Raw genomic sequence first — 19,652 nt, forward strand, 5'->3', positions numbered from 1 at the left:
AGTACTTAGTGCTATGGTACTATCACTGTTGTTGGTGACTTTAACATTGACGTTAGCAAAGACATAAATTGTGAATACTCACAGTTGCTGCAGTCCTACAGCTTTAACAATACAATCCGTGAATCTACTAGATTTTCGCCAAGTGCATATCCATACTATAGCCATGTTTTGTGCAACAGTAGTAACATATTTTCTGGTGTATATGATACGAGTCCACTGACCACTGCCCTATTTTTGCATTGTTATGCAGTGCAAATAAGACGGATTGTAAAGAATACCAACTGAGCAAGAAAAATATAAAGAACTATGGAAAAAGAATTAAAGAAAATGATTTTCAAGATGTGTTTAGCAGTGACACTCATATGGAATGCGCGAAATTTGCAACTGCATTAACACACGTGATATCTGAATGTACCACATATAAACAAAGCAAAGATGAGGTCTCTTTGTGGCCGTGGACGAATAGCATCATACTTACAGCTATAAAAGAAAAGGATTGGTGGTACCAAAAATGGAAAAAAATCAGAAAGATAATACTTCTTATTTGCAAATTTTTCGGATATCTTGTAACCGCGTAGTAGCTCTTACACGGAGGCAGTAAAAAATATACAATATCTTTTTTATATAACGAGCACAGGGCAATACCAAAAAATGTGGGAAGTTATAAAAGGACTAAAAGATAGCCCAATTAAAAAGCCGGTGATCCCTGAGCATGTCGACGCCATATGCGCCGATAATTTTAATGCGTACTTCACTAGCACTGGTCTGAAGTTAGCCGACCGTATTCCAGCTAGAGAAAGTAGTATCGATTGCCCAGTCATTCATACGAGTTTTTTTTTTCTTAGATCAAGTATACGAGCGTATCGTAACCTCAATTATATCAGTTATGCCTTGTTACAAAGCTATTCGCCGCGATAACATTACCGTAAAAGCTTTGAAAGGCAATATGAATATTCAAGTGAGAGTAATCAGAAAAATACTTAACAATTCACTAAGCCGAGGCATATAGACCTCGTGAGCTGGTATGGTGGCGCTACTGCTCTCGCCCTCTATCGGGCTAGCGGCGCACTGTTAGGATTGTCGCTTACGGGCCCGTCTACATGTTTCAAGGCGGCGGCTATGGTTGCGGCGGCCGCTGTTTTCCAAGAACGGCCATCGTAGTTCTTTCTTTTTTTCTGTCTGCGTGTGCAAATACGCTGTGCTAACTTATGTGCATTTATGTTTTTCTTTCTGTCTGAAAAACCTCTCGAACTACAGCCGTTTAAAGCTAGCCGAAAAACCAGCAGGCAGCGACTCTTGTTAAAAAAAGCATTCCACAAAACTTCGTCCCCTATTCGCCTCAAGCCATTCGAGAAAGTGATACCCCTCTCAGTCATTCTTTTCACTGAAAACCGAACTGCGAGCCCTGCCAACAAAAAAATGAAAAGAAAAAGCCGACAAACCCAGCTGCTTGCGCCCGAAACAAGTTCTTTTCCGTCTCTTGGGCACCACGCGGGGAACAGTAGACTACCCTCCCCCCCCCTCCACACACACACACACCAACACGCTCACGAGTCACAACGCGCACACACACTTTACAGACAGTGAGACTGCACGGCAGTGCAAGCGCCCATCAGCTCGTCACTGGTTGTCGTCTGCTAGGGAAGCGCATCGCGCCGCCAGCCCGCGCGTGAACGTGAGGACAAGGAGCGGCGATCGTGTGTTGTTCTGCGGTTTCCGTAGGATTGAAATTGCAATAACGTGCGTTTCAAGAGCAGTTCTTGGTCGCTTGGTACGAAGTTACACGCGAGTGGTCAGTGTGCGGTCTGAAAGAAGAATTGATGTGCGCGATGGAATCTTCCGACATTATTGGGAAATGCAGAGTGCAATCGAAAACCGTGGACTACGACGTACCAGTGGAGGTGAGCTTTTGATTTTTCAGTGCTCTACGTGTGCTGAGCCATACCGAACTGTTTTCGTTCCCAACGAAGAGGACGCGGCAAATTTGTGTCCGATTCCGCACTGGCTACCCCTGCTCGCCGCTCTGGCTGGCAAGAAATCACGCGTGAGAGCAGAAAACGCAGACAGGCACATTGCCCCTCTAGGTGGCCGTTGTTAGCCTGCTATCTTCCTATTTCTTTGTGACCTTGTAAGCTTGTGTATACATTTAAAATAACTAATAAAAGGCGAAAAAAAACGCACGAGAGTGGGGACTTATGGACGGAATTCGAGGCGTTGCTTACGCAGCCCCGCACAGATGCGGTAGAGTTATCTTTCATTTTCGTCCGACTTATGAGGTAACCCGCAGAATTTTAAAGCTAGTTGCTTCCGAACGGTGTTCCTACAGCTGTTGTGCCAGCCATGCACGCAGAAGTACGAAAAAGTACCGGACTACTGCGACGTTTTACGTCCTTTCGGCGAGGAGCCATGCGTTTCTACCGTGACTGCGGGCATGGGAGCAACAAACGACAATCCCAAGTTTTCCGCCGCGGCCGTCCGGTGGCGCTGCCTGTTCGGTTCAAAGCTGCAACGCACTAGGCCTATACTCCGACATTTTAAAAATCGTAAGAGTTTCTCCTGTATATAAAAATTACACCATCTCCCACTAAAGGAAACCATGTGGGTATGCGAAGCAGCGCATGAGTCGACTTAAAGGAGCACTAACACAAAAATTTTGCACCTTGTTTTTTTTGTTGCAATAGATAGATTATGATCCACTTATCACGGCTGCAAACCTCGTTTGCGCGAGTGCGCGACGGTTATTTATTTAGAGACGTTTTTAGAGCGCCCAGTCGCAGTTTCGGTTTCAAAGCACCGAGCTGGGCAGCACTACTTCCGGAGGACGGGTAGCCACAGCTGGCCACGTGAACACGCAAAATTGTGACGTAGGCGACGCGCGAGCGTGAGTGCGGTGGGCGCCGAACCAGGTGAAGTGGCGCCAGCTATGGAGGATTAGAAACAACTAACAAACGCGTAATCTATGTCCTCCGAGCATTCGGAAGCGCCCATCTCGACTCGCTAAGCTTACAGCATCGATTATTTGACTATGGCTCTCAAAAACGGCGCCGTATTGGGACGAATACATTGCTGTGGAAGCTTAAGGACATGAATCTAAAGCAAATGGAAGCATCAGTTCGGAACTTACACGTTACAGAGCGCACGGCGGCCACTTGATAGATTCGAAGTGGACGACAACCGCTTTTGGCAGTGCTGCCATGTTTTTCGGAGGCGCGAATGCCTCGCCGGCGAAGCTTGCCGTGCAAGTTGGACACCTCTCGCGCGTGCGGCGACGGCCGACGTTCTGCGGCACCGCGCCGTTGCGACAGGCTTGCCGCTAGCGTGAGCGGGCCATAACATCTGCCAACGGGCACGACGAGCGAACAGCGGAAGAGAACACAACTAGAATACGCCAAGCCGCAGGCACGGAGGAAGAAATGGCAGGTGGCACGGCACAAGCGCAAGGGCACAACCAGCCACCAGCCAACACAAACTCGTGACGTAGGTTTGTTTACACACCCCCCGCGTTGATGTCGGCGTCGCGAAGCGCTCGCATCTCGCTCAGTCGCGCGGCATGCACTTTAAAATTGATTTTAAATATGTTCTAGGCTATATTGGCCCTTGATATTTTGTAGACGTTGTGTACGGCTCCGCATACATCTATTTAACTCATTATCTCGCCTTCGAAATTTTGTGTCAGTGCTCCTTTAAAGGGGCCCTGCAACACCTTTCTTAGTTATATTGGAATAGTCTCATTATTGACGTATGACTCTTCACGAGTCATATGCCGCAAAAATTTTTCGAATCCGTCGAGTCTAAGTGGTGTTACCAAATTTAGAGATCACGTTCCGCAGCTGTCTCCCTCAACTCAACGCCGCGAGCGCGCGGAAAGATAGGCAGCGAATCGAGGGAGGCAGCGCAGAGGAGCGAGGCTCCGCCCAAGAGCGCCGGCGGAGTTTTTTTCTTCATTTTTTTCTCTCTGACGTCTGGGCGCAACCACGTGGTCTGTGCCGCCACTTCCGGTCGGCTTGCGTCGTTCTCGTCGAGCGGAGCCGATATCGCGCGTGCTTGAAAACTGCGCGTCGGTTTGGTAATGTTGGGTGTGCACCTCGAACGCCGTAGTGTTTTCATCGCTCTGCCAACCATGGAAGCAAACCTGCGCGCTCGTTTGGAACGAATGACAGCTGAGATCGGTTTCGGCCCATACTCCGATACACTGCCTCGTAAGACGGCACTGGCAGACGACCCCGAAGCGCCGCCATTACCGGACACCAGCATTGTTATCGGAGACACGCTGCGCCCGTGCCTCGGTCGGTCGTGAGAACGTGCCGACGATGCAGTTCTCAGCTGACGAGGCAACACTCGAACGGCTGCCACTCTCAACGGAACCGGCGATGGTCAAAAGCACAGAAATATTCACGTTTTCGGCACTGCGCATGGCGAAGAAAACGGAACCACGCAACTACGAGCAGACGAGCTGTCGGTGAGACCGGAAGTGCTAATATTAATGTTTGTTCGGTGTTTTTAACGCGATAACAGAATATAAGCATACATATTATCTACTTATTGAACTCAAAATTAACAACGAAAGTAATAATGAGGGTGTTATCGTGATTATAACATCAGCCAATGGTGGAACTGCCGACAATCGCGTCATATTTTGCGGACTAATGCATCATTTGTCGAGAGAAGAGGGAGCGATTTTCAGCTGACTGAGTATTTATTGTAAATTCCAGGCCGTGCGCATCGCTGTAATATTTGGCTCGCGTGTTCTCGGGAGCCTCGACTACCGATCGGCAGCGCTTTTTGAGCATGCTCGAAAAGTGTTGCAGGGCCCCTTTAAAGTTGTGTTCATCACGGGTACCTTGCCCGATGTTAACGCGTCCTTGCATGTGGAGCACACCATGAATTCACTGTAGTTGATGTTGCTCTTACTCCTCCCGAACTCTTGTTAGAGCACACCGCGCGGGTTCATCGCGCGTCTGCAGAATCTCATTCCCCGACGCCATCACGTGATTGCTGAGAGAGTGCAAGGGAGAGAGGCCACAGCGTCTCACCCAGCCCCTTGTACAGGCCCGAACGCGCTAGCGCGTGCCAGCACACATGGTTTTGTCTGCGTTACGCCAAACTAGGACAGCATACGGCAGCCTGGGCCCCTAAAGTGCACTGCACGTATCATCATCAAGGCGGTTGAAGAAGAAGAGGAAGAAGACTTCTCCTTGGCGCAAGCGCACGCTCAGATGGCTATGCTAGGTTGGACGGTCGCCAATGAAACTACGGACACAGTCCAGCTCAAAAGCTGCTTCGCATCTAAAAGTGGTGATGTCATTGAACCTGAAAGCCATCGGCCTCTCTCTGTGCTTAGCATCTTCAAAACTGTATTTGAGAAGGTCATCCCGGCTCAACTCAAGCACTACCTAAAAGAAAACAAGGTCTGACAGAGTCCCAACACGGATTCAGAACCAATCCATCAACGTCATCAGCAGTGTTAGAACTAACTCAGAATATATTGTTACCCAGCACCTCCACCACAAAGATTTTACGCAAAATAACACGAGGCGTGACTATTTACAAATGCATTTACACTGATGCGCCGAGCGTCGATCAAGATGAAGGACAGCACCTACAGTGGACAGACAGGCCAGTCCTCTTTGTCATCTTCTGTACGCAGAATGTCTGGCTCTTGATGTGTTAGCTACGTAGCTATATATTCTGTCTACATGCAAACGAGTTTGCCGTAGGAATATTTTTAGATTAAAAAAAGCCTTCCATATGGTCTGTGATTCCCATACTTCTAAAAAAATTACGAACATATGGCTTTAGCGAAACTACAATGAACCTTTTTTTCAAGCTACCATAACGGTCGAAAAGAAGGTGTAAGTTTGGACTCCTTTTCTTCTCAACATGCTACTATTGTTACAGGAGTTCCGCAAGGATCAGTTTTGGGGCCCATACTGTTCTTGCTATATGTCAGTGACCTCCCATCACCACTAACATTCTCACAAACTGTTATTTACGCCGATGGTACCGCGCTATAATTTTCAAGGAAATCCCTTAGCGAATTACAGAGCCCAATAAATGGCGAGTTATCAAACATATCAATTTAGTTTGCACGTAATAAATTAACAATAAACAGAGACAAGACAAAACACGTGGTATTCCATTCCCGTTATGCGAAACGTGACACAATAGGCATGAAAATTCACCTCGTAGGTGGTACAATAGAACTAGACAACATAAAATATTTAGGGGTATTATTGGTCTGCAACTTGCACTGGAGACCACATATATCTAGTATATGCGCGAAATAAGCATCCGCTTGATTTTTGCTAATAAATTGCAGAGAATGTCTCAGCCTTAACAAACTTAAAATTCTTTACTTTTCTATATTTCACTGTCACATCATATACTGTTCTGAATCATGGTCTGGTACATATAAAACATACTTTTATCCTATCATTCCATCACAGAAAAGGGCCTTGCGCATTGTGACATACACAAGCCCGCATGATAACAGTTCCTTTTCAATCCACTTGGTATATTACCATTCTCTATGGCGTGCGAAATGAAAGTGGCCATTTTGATTAACAAAAATTCGGCAGATCCCACGTAGCGTGGGAGTCGATGTTATGCGAAGCATGCGCGGGATGCTGAGCGCATTGAGCGAAACGTTAAGGAATGACGCTAGAGAAATGTAGAAGTGGTAACGCACGCTCATATGCTGATGAGTCGCATATGTATTATATAACCAGTTGTTTACTTGCAGTTGCGTAACGATGCCAACAGCAACATGGGTGTTTCCAACGCCTGACGCGGTAAGCTGATATGTAGTGCTTATATTCTTCAATACTGGATAGCACGAATCCGAACCGGACAAAGAAGGAACACAGATGCACAGGACAGGCGTTACACGCAACAAAGCTTCATTCAGAAAAGTTCCCCTAGATATACATACAGCCAAGTGGCACACGCCGGCGCACTGCACGTACGTTACAGTCACAGTTGCAGTTGGGTTAAGTTGTTATGGTGCATGGTAGTTGGTAGTTGGTGCATGGTAGAGTGCATGGTAGTTGAGCGTCTTCCAGGGGTGTTCTGTTTTCAGCTTCCTCACTTTCCTTGTGTCCGCCAGGGTGGTGTAGCGGTTACGGTGCTCGGCTGCTGACCCGAAGGTCATGGGTTCGATCCCCGCCGCGGCGGTCGCATTTCGATGGATACAAACTGTGCGATCTCGGTTCACGATAAAGAATACCAGATGGTCAAAATTAAAGCCCCCAGAATTATTATTATCACTTTCCTTGCCTCTCAATGTGTGTGTTCGAGTTTACTGTGTTGGTTGAGCCTTTGTATCACCTGTGGCACATACCCGCATGACATAAACTCTGGTATGTGGGTATGTGCCACGCGTAACTGAGAGAAAGGGTTCCATTACGTACGCGACAGGTATTTTGCGTTATTCATGTCATGACCAGTGAATCGTGTTCACCATACACTGATCTCCTGCTATGCCAATTTTGGTACATTAGGAGTTATGGAGACGACCAGGAGAGCGCCCAGACGTAGGTGGCTAGATAGATAGATAAATACGTAGATAGAAACGCCCAAGGTGCCTGAGGTTCGCTAAGAAATGCTTCGCATTTAATATTTTACGCGACAATCACTCTTTATCACCAAGTTTGTTCATTGCACCTAATTGCAATACCAGTAGTGCAACAAATATAAATTTCAACCTATGCCAATCACTCCGCGTACGGCCAACGACTGCGTGAGTTTGATGGCTAGAAAATTTCGAACGCAGTACCTCTTGAGGTAAAAATGGCTGACCATTTTGTGCCTGCCGTGAAAAAAACTATACCTATAAAAATTACGTGATTCTCCCCAGTTTACTCCTCACGTGTTTGATACTGTGCCAGATTACTTCTTCTCGGAGATATTCAGCGCAAGCACTTGCACACAGACCTTTACAAGAATGTTTCTTCTACGCACTATATGCTGTTTCTTTTCGGCTGAGTTATGTAGCTATGTAATGCCCCAATGATCCATATGTATACAATATACCGCTTCCTTTTATTTGGCCTTGAGTGTATGTATTTCGCCTAACCATAGAAAAATGAGAACTCGATGCGCACTCGACGTTGTGGCTGCTGGTACATGTATTTTGACTATGGGCCTACACTAGCCTGTGGCTCCTGGCGCAACAGTTATTTGCACAAAAATACTGTATCAATGAAAAAATAAATGAATTGAATTGAATTGAGACTGGAAATTTTCATGCTGCAGGTGGAACGAAATAACTTGCCCGAAAGAAGACTAACGCCCACGAACACGCATGGGGAAGGTGCGATGTTCAGTTGACAAATAGACAGCGCGACAATCACGCTGACGTCGTTGCACTGCTGAAATGCTGACGGAGTGGCGGCGCTGACTCGTTCGCACGCGGTTTTCCTTTGAAAACCGCCGTAATCGCGCGTGTGTTTGTGACGCCACGCGCCTTTTCGTGGCCGTTTTTCTCAATGCTGCTTTCGGGTGCTCCGCACTGTCTTCCTGTCATGACCGCCGTAGTGCGAGATCGGAGCAAACTCGTGTACCCGAGAAGTTCGGGACATCCTGCGTAGCACCCAAGTACCGTTAACGTGTATGATTACGCACTTATCAAGTGTACAAAATGTATGCCGGGTGTGGCTTACCAACAATGGTGGATTTAATTCTCTTGGCCAAATCAGGGAGAGCATTGTTCTTGTTTCGAGGCACAACAACAGCTGCCGGTGCCTCTCCGAACTTTGGGTTGGGTATGCCAACGACGCAGACGTCCAAAACTTCATGGTAGTGCGCCTTGAGCAAGATTTCCTCGAGGGATGCAGGCACAACCTGGTTGTCCATACATTTGATCATTTCTTTAAAGCGTTGAACAAAGTGTATGCGCCCTTCCTCGTCGTAGTAGCCAGCATCTCCTAAGACAATGAAAAGTTTCAAAAAACACTGTCGGTGCCAACAAAAACAACCTTTGCACGACACTTTGAATGAACATTCTAAAATACCTGACTTGCACCATCCTTCGGAATCGAAGAATTCCTTAGTCTCCCTTGGCCGCTTGTAGTAACTCTTCATTACAGTGGGTACTCGGTAGCGGATCTCTCCGGTCAGGTTCGGGCCGAGTCTTCTATCGGTCAAACGGTCGACAATCTACAGTGAAAGAAAATCGCTGTACCAGATATTACATTATTTCGGAGACCATCGCAGTACACTGTTGATTGTTCGTCCACCTTTACAGGTTCGAAGTTATACGGCTTGTGCTTTAACGGTGGCATATGGTCTCTTTTGTTGCGCAGACGTTTGAGGCTGCTGCTCATGAGCTTAGGGCGCGCACCGTCTTGGAAGACAATGGTAAGCATCGTGGTAGGCAAAAGGCAGCTACGGAAAAAGCACCATTTTTTAGCTTCACTGAGCAGACTAACACTAAAACTAAGCTAGATACCAAACACGCACACATGCACTTAAGTCGTCTGCCACCATCACTTTGCATTGAAAGGGGCGCCCGGTTTCAATGGAGCTGGCGATGACTGAGATTCACAGAGAAGCGAGAAGCCATGTTAGCTACGTGCGCACTCATTCATTTTGTTCGCCAATATTTCCCACAACGCATGTGGCGGATAAGATTATAAACCTTTGTACAACACTTTAACGAAGTGCTGTCGCTATCAGCGCTTAGAATTTCCTTTTAAGCTGGAACTTTATTACCAGCCCATATCCTGGAGGCAACAAGCTGTCAAGATTTCGGCTCAGAGGCGACATTCGGTGTGATACTATTTTTCAATACTTACTTTTTTATTTAGTAAATTGTGTTCGCATCGACAGCACCCTATTTATTTACGCCACATGACGATGTTTTGAAGTTTTTTAGTATCTAGAACGAAAATATCCTTACAATTGTTCTAACATTTTGAAGCTACAAAAGGCTGGAAGCACGGTTGAGCCAGGTGTAGGGAGACGACCGGGCAATGCAGTAGTGGACAGGAGTGCCCCGGCATAGCCGGCTTGCTAAAAGGGGTGCCTGCCTGACAGTGCTGCCCAACAAAGGGGCGCTTGCCAGGGTATGGCTTGGACAACACGTCATAGGGTATTTTCGGCCAAGAGGGCCTTCTACCACTTCCGGACGTGTGTCGCCGCACCTTAGCGGTTATTCTCAATTCACTATCATTGTATGGAATAAAGTCCAGCTACCTGTCAGTGGGAGAAAGGTTGCTTAGGTACGTTTCCACAGGTTGTACCAGTGGCCATAGGCGTGCGCAGGGGGGGGGGGGCAAGGGGGGCGAGAAGGGGGGGCGCAAAGTCAGCCCTATACATTGTAGGGGGGGCGAGAAGAGGGGCGCAAAGGCAGCCGCATACATTGACATAATAGGGAGGGGGGGGCGCTGCGACGAACCTTCGCCCCCCCTGAAGGGGAACCCTGCGCACGCTTATGCCAGTGGCGTGACTTGGGGCCAGTCTTACGGTTTTCCTGCGGTTGTGTGACCGCCTCTCCCAATTCGCTGCTGCGGGCAACGAAAGGGTTTGGGGGTGGCTGCATGAGCCCGGAGGCTTGCCCACACGAGACTTCACTCATTGCCACACGTGGAGTGAAGAGCGTCACGTTTAATGCCTGGCCAGGTAGCAGAGCGGCACTTCTGGAAAGCCTTACGGCCACTCGCATGTCGGGCCAACCATGAGTCGTGGAAATAGCCGAGGGTGGCTTTCCTTAAACTGCGGGGTACCCCCACCGTAAAAGACTCCTGGGGTGCTTCCTCTGGTGGGATGTGGAGCGCAGGAGAACTCCGCCGGCGACAAACAGATGCAAATCCAACGTGCCCGCAGCAATACCAGCCTGTCAATACGCGCCCGCTCCTTGGGAGCACGGCTCTTGGAGCCCGTCGACGTTGCGGTGACAAAACGGATCGCTCTGCTGTGCCTTTGGTAGGTCTTCTCTGCTTAAGAGAATACCGGATGAAGGGACGTGCTCACCCGGCGATCGACTCGAAAGTCACTTCACCGTCGGGGTTCGCGCCTTTCGACCCAGTGGAGCTAGGCTAGGGGCTCCGCTGTCTACTTGGTGCGATTGCTCTCGGGAGTGGCGGACACAAGTACCACACGCACAAACGGGTCCACGCGTCAAGGCGTGATCCGCGACGTTTGAATTCCCTTTCCGGTAGCGCACAACAAATTTGTATCGCTGCAGAGTCAACGCCCAGCGCGCGAGGCGGCCCGAAGGCTCGCGCAAGCGCTCAAGCCAGACGAGCGCCATGGGGCCTGTTTACTCCACCAATGGCACTCCATAGACATAGCAGACAAGCTTCCGGCGAGCTAAATCTCGTGTGGCGCCCTGAACTAAAAGGTAGTGGTAGCCACTACGAGGGTTGCAAATGGTTGTAGGGTGCCGAAAGGGACGACGCCGTAGCCATCGCTTGGGAAGTCATTTACGATACCCGTGCGCGCGAGAAAGACGCGACCGAGAATCACGGGCAGCGAAAGACCAGGGAGATTCACAAAGCGCTGACGGCGCGCGCGATTCTCCCAGCGCACAAGCAATCGCAAAGCGCCGCACGCAACAGCGGTGCTGCTCGCGAGATGGAAGGCAATGTTTCGCCTGGAGCTGTGCCGCAGTTGTGTGCAGCGGCTCCGAGGCAGGCGCCGCCGTTCGAGGGTCGCGCGCCTGTTCTCCGCCATGCACGCCATACCCAAAGGGGCCAATAAACGGCATAGAGAAGAGTAGGGTTTCCGCACCGACGGATGCATGATGCCTCACGCGACGGGCAAACGGACCGACGACGGAGCACGTTGGCTCACATTTGCCGAAAGCGTCGCCCAAGCGCGCATGAGGTAAATGGTCGTCGGAAAGCGCGGCGACGGCGTCGCCTATGCGAGCTGGCTCGCGCACGACATTGTCAACCATTTACGCTCGTGACAACGATGGGCCAGCGAACATGTGAATGCCAGCACCATGTGTCCTAGGTAGGGACGCTCCGGTGCGGCAATTTGGTCACTCAGCTGTGCTGCTAACAAAGGAAGGCCAGCCAGCGGAACGACGCATTGGAGGGGCCCGAAAGCACGTACTGCGTGTGTGTCTCGAACAGCCGAGAGAGAAAGATACGAAGAGCAAAGGCAGGGAGGTTAACCAAGCTTTGGCTCGGCTGGCTACCCTGCACTTGGGGTGGGGAAAGGGGGAATAATGCACAGGTAAGGGTAGAGAAGAAAGAAGAATGGTAAGAAAGAGATGGATGAACAGCTTGAAACGACACAATGCGAACTCGCGCTGTTAGTTCACAGCCGCTCGTTAAGTCCGGTGGTCCTCAAGAAGCACAAGAGGGCTTTCGTGGCCTTGCGCGTATGCGAGACCGTAGGCCAAGGTCCCAAGATCTTTTCTGTCAGTGCTCTTGAATCAAGGTGACAGAGCTTGACTTCCATACTACGTCGTTGAGCCTGGTATGATGGGCAGTGGAATAGAATGTGTTGAAGCGTCTCCTCGCAGGCGAAAAGGTTGCATGCCGAACTGCTGGCCATTCCAGTGAGACACGAATACGCATTCGTGAATGCAACGCCCAACCACATGCGGCACAGTAATGTTGCATCGCGTCGTGAGAACCCGAATGGCAAACGAAGTTGTAAATTTGGGTCAATAGAATACAGCCGCGCGTTGGAAAAACCCTGCATATTCCATTGTAGAAGAGTGATACGGCGTGCAAGTGATTGTAGTCGCTACGCAGCGTCCGTTCTCTAGAGTGGTATGGGTGTCCGCAGGTCTTGGTCATGAGCCGATCGTGCAGCTTCATCCGCGCGGTCATTGCCGACAATTCCGCAATGGCTCGGCAACCATTGAAACATAATATAATTTCCTTCCTCGAGTGCTTGGTGGTAGTCGTGCCTTACCTCGTACACGGATTGTTCGTGTAATCGGTGCCGTAAAGCAAACCGTAGTGTTTATAATAGGGGTGTGCGATATTCGAAAGTTTCGAATATTGGTCGAATATTACATTCGAAATATTCGTATTCGATTCGAAAATCGTGTATTCGAAAAGTTTTGAATATTCGATAACTTCGAATAATCGAAAAATTCGAATATGCGATTCGATTATCACGCATAAAATAACTCGTCTTCCACATTTCTGCTGCGTGCGTATAGCTAAAAACGTTGCCGAGAGGAGCGATAAACATCGTAAGTACACGGAGGCACGATATCTGCCTGCGACGAGCGCCCCAATACGCATGATTTATGGCTGGAACATCTCCGACGTGCAGCGCTGTTGGCGATCATGTAACCATACATTTTCAATATTATGCGGCCGTAACGTGCCGCACTACCACTCGTTCACTATGGGGGACCACTTCTGAAGAAAGACAGTGACCCATGTGACTGGTGGCGGACTGTAGGCACCTTCAGATACCCCAGTCTGACAAAGCTTTGCCCCATGTACCTCCCTATACCAGCCACTTCTGTTCCAAGCGAGCGTGCCTTTTCAGTGGCAGGGGGGGTTGTCTCTGTTAGAAGGGAGCACCTGCCGCCTGATCATGTGGAGCAACTCATATTTCTTTATGATAACATCTAGTCATTACTTTCATTGTGCCGTGATATTTGCTTGTGTTGTGATGCGCATTGTGGCAGCCTGGACATTGTGTTCTGGAGATAGCAGTGTATGTTGTGTTGCCAGTCAGGCTGTTAATGTTTTTTTTTTTCAAATAGCTACATGTTAAATAAAATATTTTTACTGTGGAGGGATTTTCCCTTTGATATTCGATATTCGATTCGATATTCGAAGGTGGATATTCGTATTCGAAAAATTTGATATTCGCACACCCCTAGTTTGTAAGGCTGACCTGGAGTCGCAAAAGATGGCCCATCAATTAGGCGGCTGCTGAAGGATGTACTTGACCGCACCTTGAAGCGCCGCGAGTTCTGCGGCTGTCGACGTCGTGATGTGAGAAAACTTGAACTGTAACTGTATGTTATCAGATGGAACAACCACCGCTCCGGTAGAGCTGCTGGAAATAGTGGAGCCATCGGTGTAAACATGCTTGCGGTCAAAGTAGGTTTCTTCCAAGAGACGCAAAGACAAGTGCTTCAGGGCTAGCAGTGACATGCGTGCCTTGTTAACGATTCCAGCAACCGATAAGCACACGTCAGATTGATGGAGACTCCACAACGCAGATGCCGGGCGCATCGCAGGTTTGAAGCTAGGCGGTAATATGTCGCAGTGTTTCGTCACAATACCGCAGAACGAAGCATGGGGCCTTCGCGCTGGCAAACGCGCTAAATGATGTGACGGTAGCTGTTGTAAATGCCGAATGTACTCTCTCAGCGTCTCAACAGCTGAGAAAACCCGATACTGCCTAGGCTAGGACTGTAGTCCACATTCGAGCGGTTATCACCAAAGGAGGTCCCAAAGACGGGATCTCTCCCGGTGGCCGAAAGTCGAGGGCCGCTAAGGCGAGCTTACATCGTGCTACCGGCGTCGTTTGCATCGAACGCGATCAAGTCCGTCGCCACGGGATCGTGCAGGAACGAGTGCCTCGAGGGGGCCTTCTCTGATGCCCTGCCGAAACCAAGTTGGGCGCCAGTTATGTGAAGATAGGTTTAGCATAAAGCTTACCCTACGAGGCGACCGGGAAGAGACGCGACGTTCTCCACTGCCGCAGCGAACAAAGACGCTACGGCCGGGTTCGTCGACTCTCCGGCACGGCGCAGAAAAGGCACTCGAGGCAGGATGTCAACAAAAACACGGGTTTATTAACCCAAGATGCAGCACAGTACGACAGTCACGGGCTTGCAGGACGTAAAGGAAACTCCGCAAGACGGATCGAGTACGCTTGCCGGCGGCGCTACGACTATCACTCAAAGGGCAGCAGTCGAGCACACGAACGAGAAGCCGCCTGCTTGAGCAGCGCGTTAACCCCTCGTGCAAGCCTGAGAGCATCTCACGCGGGCAAGCCAGCGCCAGACAGAAGCGAGCTCAAGGGGAAGATGGTTGTCACTGGCCGCCAATGAGGAGAGGCGTTGCGCATTAACGTAAGCTAGCGTGGTCACGTGGTGGCGCGAGCATGCTGCGGGCAAGTTCGGACGCGAGGCTCGTGCGGGGAATACCAACGCATGGCTCGCACCGAGCAAAAAAATCACAGCATATCCACGGAGTGAATGATGATGAGTGGGCGAAGCTGCGGAGGTTCATCGGTAAACCGTGAATCTTCCGTGAATTCTGCCCAGTACATCATCACCGACGTGAGATCGGGCGCCTTTATACTAAAGGTTCGATGAGAGTTATGACGACTTGCAGCTCACTTTAATTTTACATGTACGCTGTGAATTTTCATTGTTTAATAACGCACAGGAGAAATCGCACACACGCACTACCTTGGAGGTCAAAATCCAGTGCCTATATATACGGGGTGGTCAGTGAACGGTTGTGCAGCGCGAGCGGTCGGTTTTTTCAATCAAGACGCTGCCGCGACGCTGCCTGCGTCGGCGCCGCTGCGCCGCGAGGCAAGATAGGGGGGGGGGGACCGTAGGAGAGGAGAAAGAGGGGGAAGCGTAGGAGAGGAGAGGGCGACAACATATCACGTACTGTCGCAGCGCATTGTCTTTAGGGAGCCTTCATGTGTGCACGCTCCCTCCGTTTTTAAGACTGGTTATGGGAGAGGGGAAGGGGAGAGGGGAAGTGGAGAGAGATATGGGAGAGGAGGAGGGGAGAGGGGTAGTGGGGAGGGGAGAGGGAAAGGGATAGGGGCAGAGGACATGGGGAATTTTGAGGTGGAGTGGAGAGGAGGTGTGTGGAGTGGGTATGCGCATGCGCAGTAAGGGTGGTCAGGCCGCACACCACCACCACCACCGGCCAGATACTGCCGTTTACTGCCGGCTGCCGGGAGATACGCCGGACAACGGAGACGTGACAAGGTTAGACTAAGAGGAGCTACGCCCCTAAAAGGCCTGGCGGCGTAGCCACGCTAGCCATGTCGCCGATTAACGGCGGTTTCCGGCGCTCGAGCCGCGCGGGGCCAGCACACGGGCTAGCTGGGGAACGAGGCGCCAAAGGGGAGGGCGCGCTCGATTGCCACAGCCTACCATTAGCTTTGCAGATTTTGAAGTGTACCAAGTTTGCTACTGTTGGGTACCGAGAAAAAATGATCTATGCTTTGTTGTGGAGTTGTTTTGGAATTTCACAATCATCATTCCACAATGCTTTTGCATTAACTTTATTTGCGCTAGACTGAGGTGTGCACTTTTAGCCGAGGTGAAGATATACTCGGAGATATAGCAGGCCATCTCTTCTACATCGAGGTGGTCCACCTCTTCGAGGCCTAGTGTACATAGCTCTCTAAATTTTACCCAGTTAGCACAGCGTAAGTTCCATTTTTGGGGGTAAGCTGGTCTCTCATGCCATTGTCTTGTTTCTAGATGTTTGGGAAATGGTTATTCCCACGTGGATTATTAAAAACTTTGCATTCTACGTAAGGCAAAACTGACGGTGACCCAATAGCTAAATCTATGCATGAATATTTATTATGTGTGGTACTGCAGTACGTTGGTTATGCCTTGTGGAACAGACAGCCTCCACATGCAAGAAGAAAACTTTCTATAGCGCGACCTCTCGCACCTCATCTCTTATCGCCCCATAACGCACTGTGAGCATAAAAATCTCTAATTATTACGCAAGGTGCTGGGAGCTGATCAATCATATTTTCAAACTCTATTTTCTCGAACCTTTCGTCGGGGGATAAGAGATTAAGCAAACAGATACCAGGTGATTGAATAAAATAGCTCGAACAGCCGCAACCTCGAATAGGCTTTGAAGCGCAATGGGCTGGCATGCAACTGATTTTTGCAGTGATTGTTACGCCTCCTGATGAAGGAAAGACGGAAGGAAGGAAGGAAGGAAGGAAGGAAGGAAAAATTTTATTGGGCGAGTGAGTTTGTGCCGTTTACTGGCTCTGGGCCACCGCACGGCCATCAAATTGCGCCTATGTGTCGAGACAACGGAGGGCCAGGGCACTGGCACCCCACTCCACACAGGGAAGCTGTGCGTCCAGATCCTGCGTCGCAAGGAGGGCCTCCCATTCCTGCCATGTACTGATGGCGGACTGCCCCTGCAGGGGAGGATCGGCAGGGCAGCCAAAGAGAATGTGGTCTAAGGCGACGGGCGACTCTCTGCAGAGAGTGCACTCTAGATAAATGGGGCAGAAGTGGAATAGGACTGGAGGGATGGGAAGGGTTTGGGTCTAGAATCATCTGCAGATAATTTGTTGCGGGTGGGAAAGGCGAGGATGGGGAGGGGGGTAAAGGCGACGGGCAAGGCGTGCTCTTTGTGTGAGTTCAGAGAACGCGTGTGCCCGCTCTCTCGAGAAAGCCCGGCTGGCGTCGCCATTCGGCTGAATAATAAGTCCTCGGGCTATGTTATCGGTGGCCTCATTTGCGGGATTGCCAGAGTGAGCCGGCACCCACACGAGTTCAACCAGCCTATCGGAATTTACGGGACACACCCTCACTATTTGCCACGCGGGAGGATGGACAGCGACCACGGGCAAAGGTAAGAATGGCTGTTTTGGAATCGGTAAGTACGTAAGTGACGTTGGTGTTGGTGATTGCTAACGCTATAGCAGCTTCCTCGGCTTCCTGCGGGGTACAGTGGGGCCCAAGAAGTTCTCCTGACGAGGAATTGCCACTATTTCGATCTTTACGAAAAACCACGTATTGCTTAAGAAGTTCTCGTAGCTTGACTTTAGGTGTGTTTCTTGAACACAGAACACTCTGGGCTGATACTCATTTACCAAGTCTTTGACATAATCTAGGTTATGAAATAGGCCCCGGCATTCCGCTGTAATATTTATGTGGACATATTGAGAAAAATGTGTGTGTTCTGTGTTCAGTGTACGTGCTAATAAAAATACGTAAGTGTACAAGCGAGGTAACACTTCAGCACTAAGTATTTGGGGTTTGCGGATATCCGAGTTTCGAATTCGAATCGAATAATACCTCATCAAATAATTCGATTCCACTTTCGAATAGCTGGTATTTGAAGTTTCGAATATTTCGACATGACGAATATCTAAAACGTGACAAAGGCCAACGGTGCAACTTGGTTAGGGTGGGCTGGCTAAAACTAACGCTAATGTCGTTACACTAGACCTTTCATTAAAACTTTCACCGATATGCTGGTTCAAACGAGCACATGTTTATTTTAAAGGAGAATATGTCATTTACGCACGTGAAAAAACCCACGAGAAAGCTTTCAAGCTCTTCAGAACTTCACTTCCGAAACGAAGGCACGGACTTCTTGCACAGTTCGGTCGCGTATGCCGCAAGCACCGCAAAACGTCCCGACTTTGGCTAGCGAAACCCTCTTAAATTGGCATGACATGTTAAAATTTGTTCACGCTGTGCAGTCGCCACTGCCGCACCGCACCACTCGCTCAGAAACTTCCATCGTTCAGGCGCGCAGTTAAAAGGCTGCTGTGAACGCGCCCGAAAAGTTTTGGGACAGGTACTACCCATGACGATAAAGTACAAACATTACCGTTGTTCTTTCTTACTATTTTCAATAAAATCTTTTGTATTCGAAATTCAATTCGATATTCGACATTTTTTGCCACTATTTGGCACTATTCGATTTGGGATGAAATTTCACTATTCGCACACCCCTACTAAGAATGTGTACGGTGTGCATGTAGGATGCTTTGTTTCAGAAAAGAGGACCGTCGTCCGGCCCCGGTTTTGGCTTTTTTGATCTCTTGGCACGGTCGAGGAACCTACGCCGGTCTTTCGGCAGCATACGTACCGATGTGGCATCCATTGCCTCCTGGGAGGCAGTGGATGCCCGCACGTGCGAGCTGGTGGTTCGAGTTTCGGACCTCGCCTGGCGAAACGAGGCCTTGAGACACAACGACCCTGGAGTCGCCGGGCTCCGTTCACTAGTTGGCGGAGTAGATTTTTTTTTATTCAGATACCCTAAGGGCCCAGAAGGCATTACATAGGGGGGGATACAGTTAATGTGGCAAATAAATAAAATACACACTGAACAATGAAATCAGAGTACATGAATAAGTAAACATCGAATGGTGTAAAGGCAGCTACGTGTGACAGTATTATAATACGTAAAAAAACAATCATAAAGTAAAGTTTTATAACAATAAACATCATCAGTATCACATGAAACTAATAGAAACAACACTAAATAGACAAGCGGAACAGAATAAATAAAACCCAATGTAAAAAAAAAGAAAAAGAAACGAACATAGAAAATCAGCGCTAGTGAATTGAGGATAGAATTTTCTATTGGCTTCCATTTTGTCCTAGAAATGACTTTAGGCTAGTTACAAATGAGTCATGATTCAGAATGCGCACAATGTCAGCAGGAAGAAGATTCCATTCACGAATGGCGAGGAGAAGTGGGGAGTGAAAAAAGAGATTAGTGCGGGCGAAAATAGGTTCAATTTTATGTTGGTGATCGAGTCGCGAAGATATATGACGAGCTGGCCTGATATTGAAGATATCGTGGGATGACTGATTGAAGTGAAGCTTAGGAAAGAATGACAATAGTGTCAGCAACCTGCGATTTTCTAGAGGAGCTAAATTGAGTGAAGATTTTATTTCAGTTGCGCTTGATGTTCGTAAGTAGTTTTTTGTGATGAAGCGAGCAGCCTTATTTTGTACCGACTCCAGT

The 19,652-nt window shown here is 49.0% G+C and overlaps 1 protein-coding gene across 1 annotated transcript in view; it reads right to left on the reverse strand.

The window, feature by feature from the left end:
- The window catches only part of LOC119384087 (uncharacterized), a 159,717-nt gene that overhangs the window by 12,335 nt on the left and 127,730 nt on the right, over nucleotides 1–19,652 (reverse strand). The window contains exons 7-8 of the mRNA XM_037652379.2: nucleotides 9,012–9,156; nucleotides 8,661–8,924 (exon numbers count right to left, since the gene is read on the reverse strand). Of these exons, the coding sequence (XP_037508307.1) occupies nucleotides 8,661–8,924; nucleotides 9,012–9,156 (409 nt within the window). The remainder of the gene's footprint in view (nucleotides 1–8,660; nucleotides 8,925–9,011; nucleotides 9,157–19,652) is intronic.

The sequence above is a fragment of the Rhipicephalus sanguineus genome, chromosome 2 (genome assembly GCF_013339695.2).
Source record: "Rhipicephalus sanguineus isolate Rsan-2018 chromosome 2, BIME_Rsan_1.4, whole genome shotgun sequence".
In the NCBI taxonomy this organism is placed as follows: domain Eukaryota; kingdom Metazoa; phylum Arthropoda; class Arachnida; order Ixodida; family Ixodidae; genus Rhipicephalus; species Rhipicephalus sanguineus.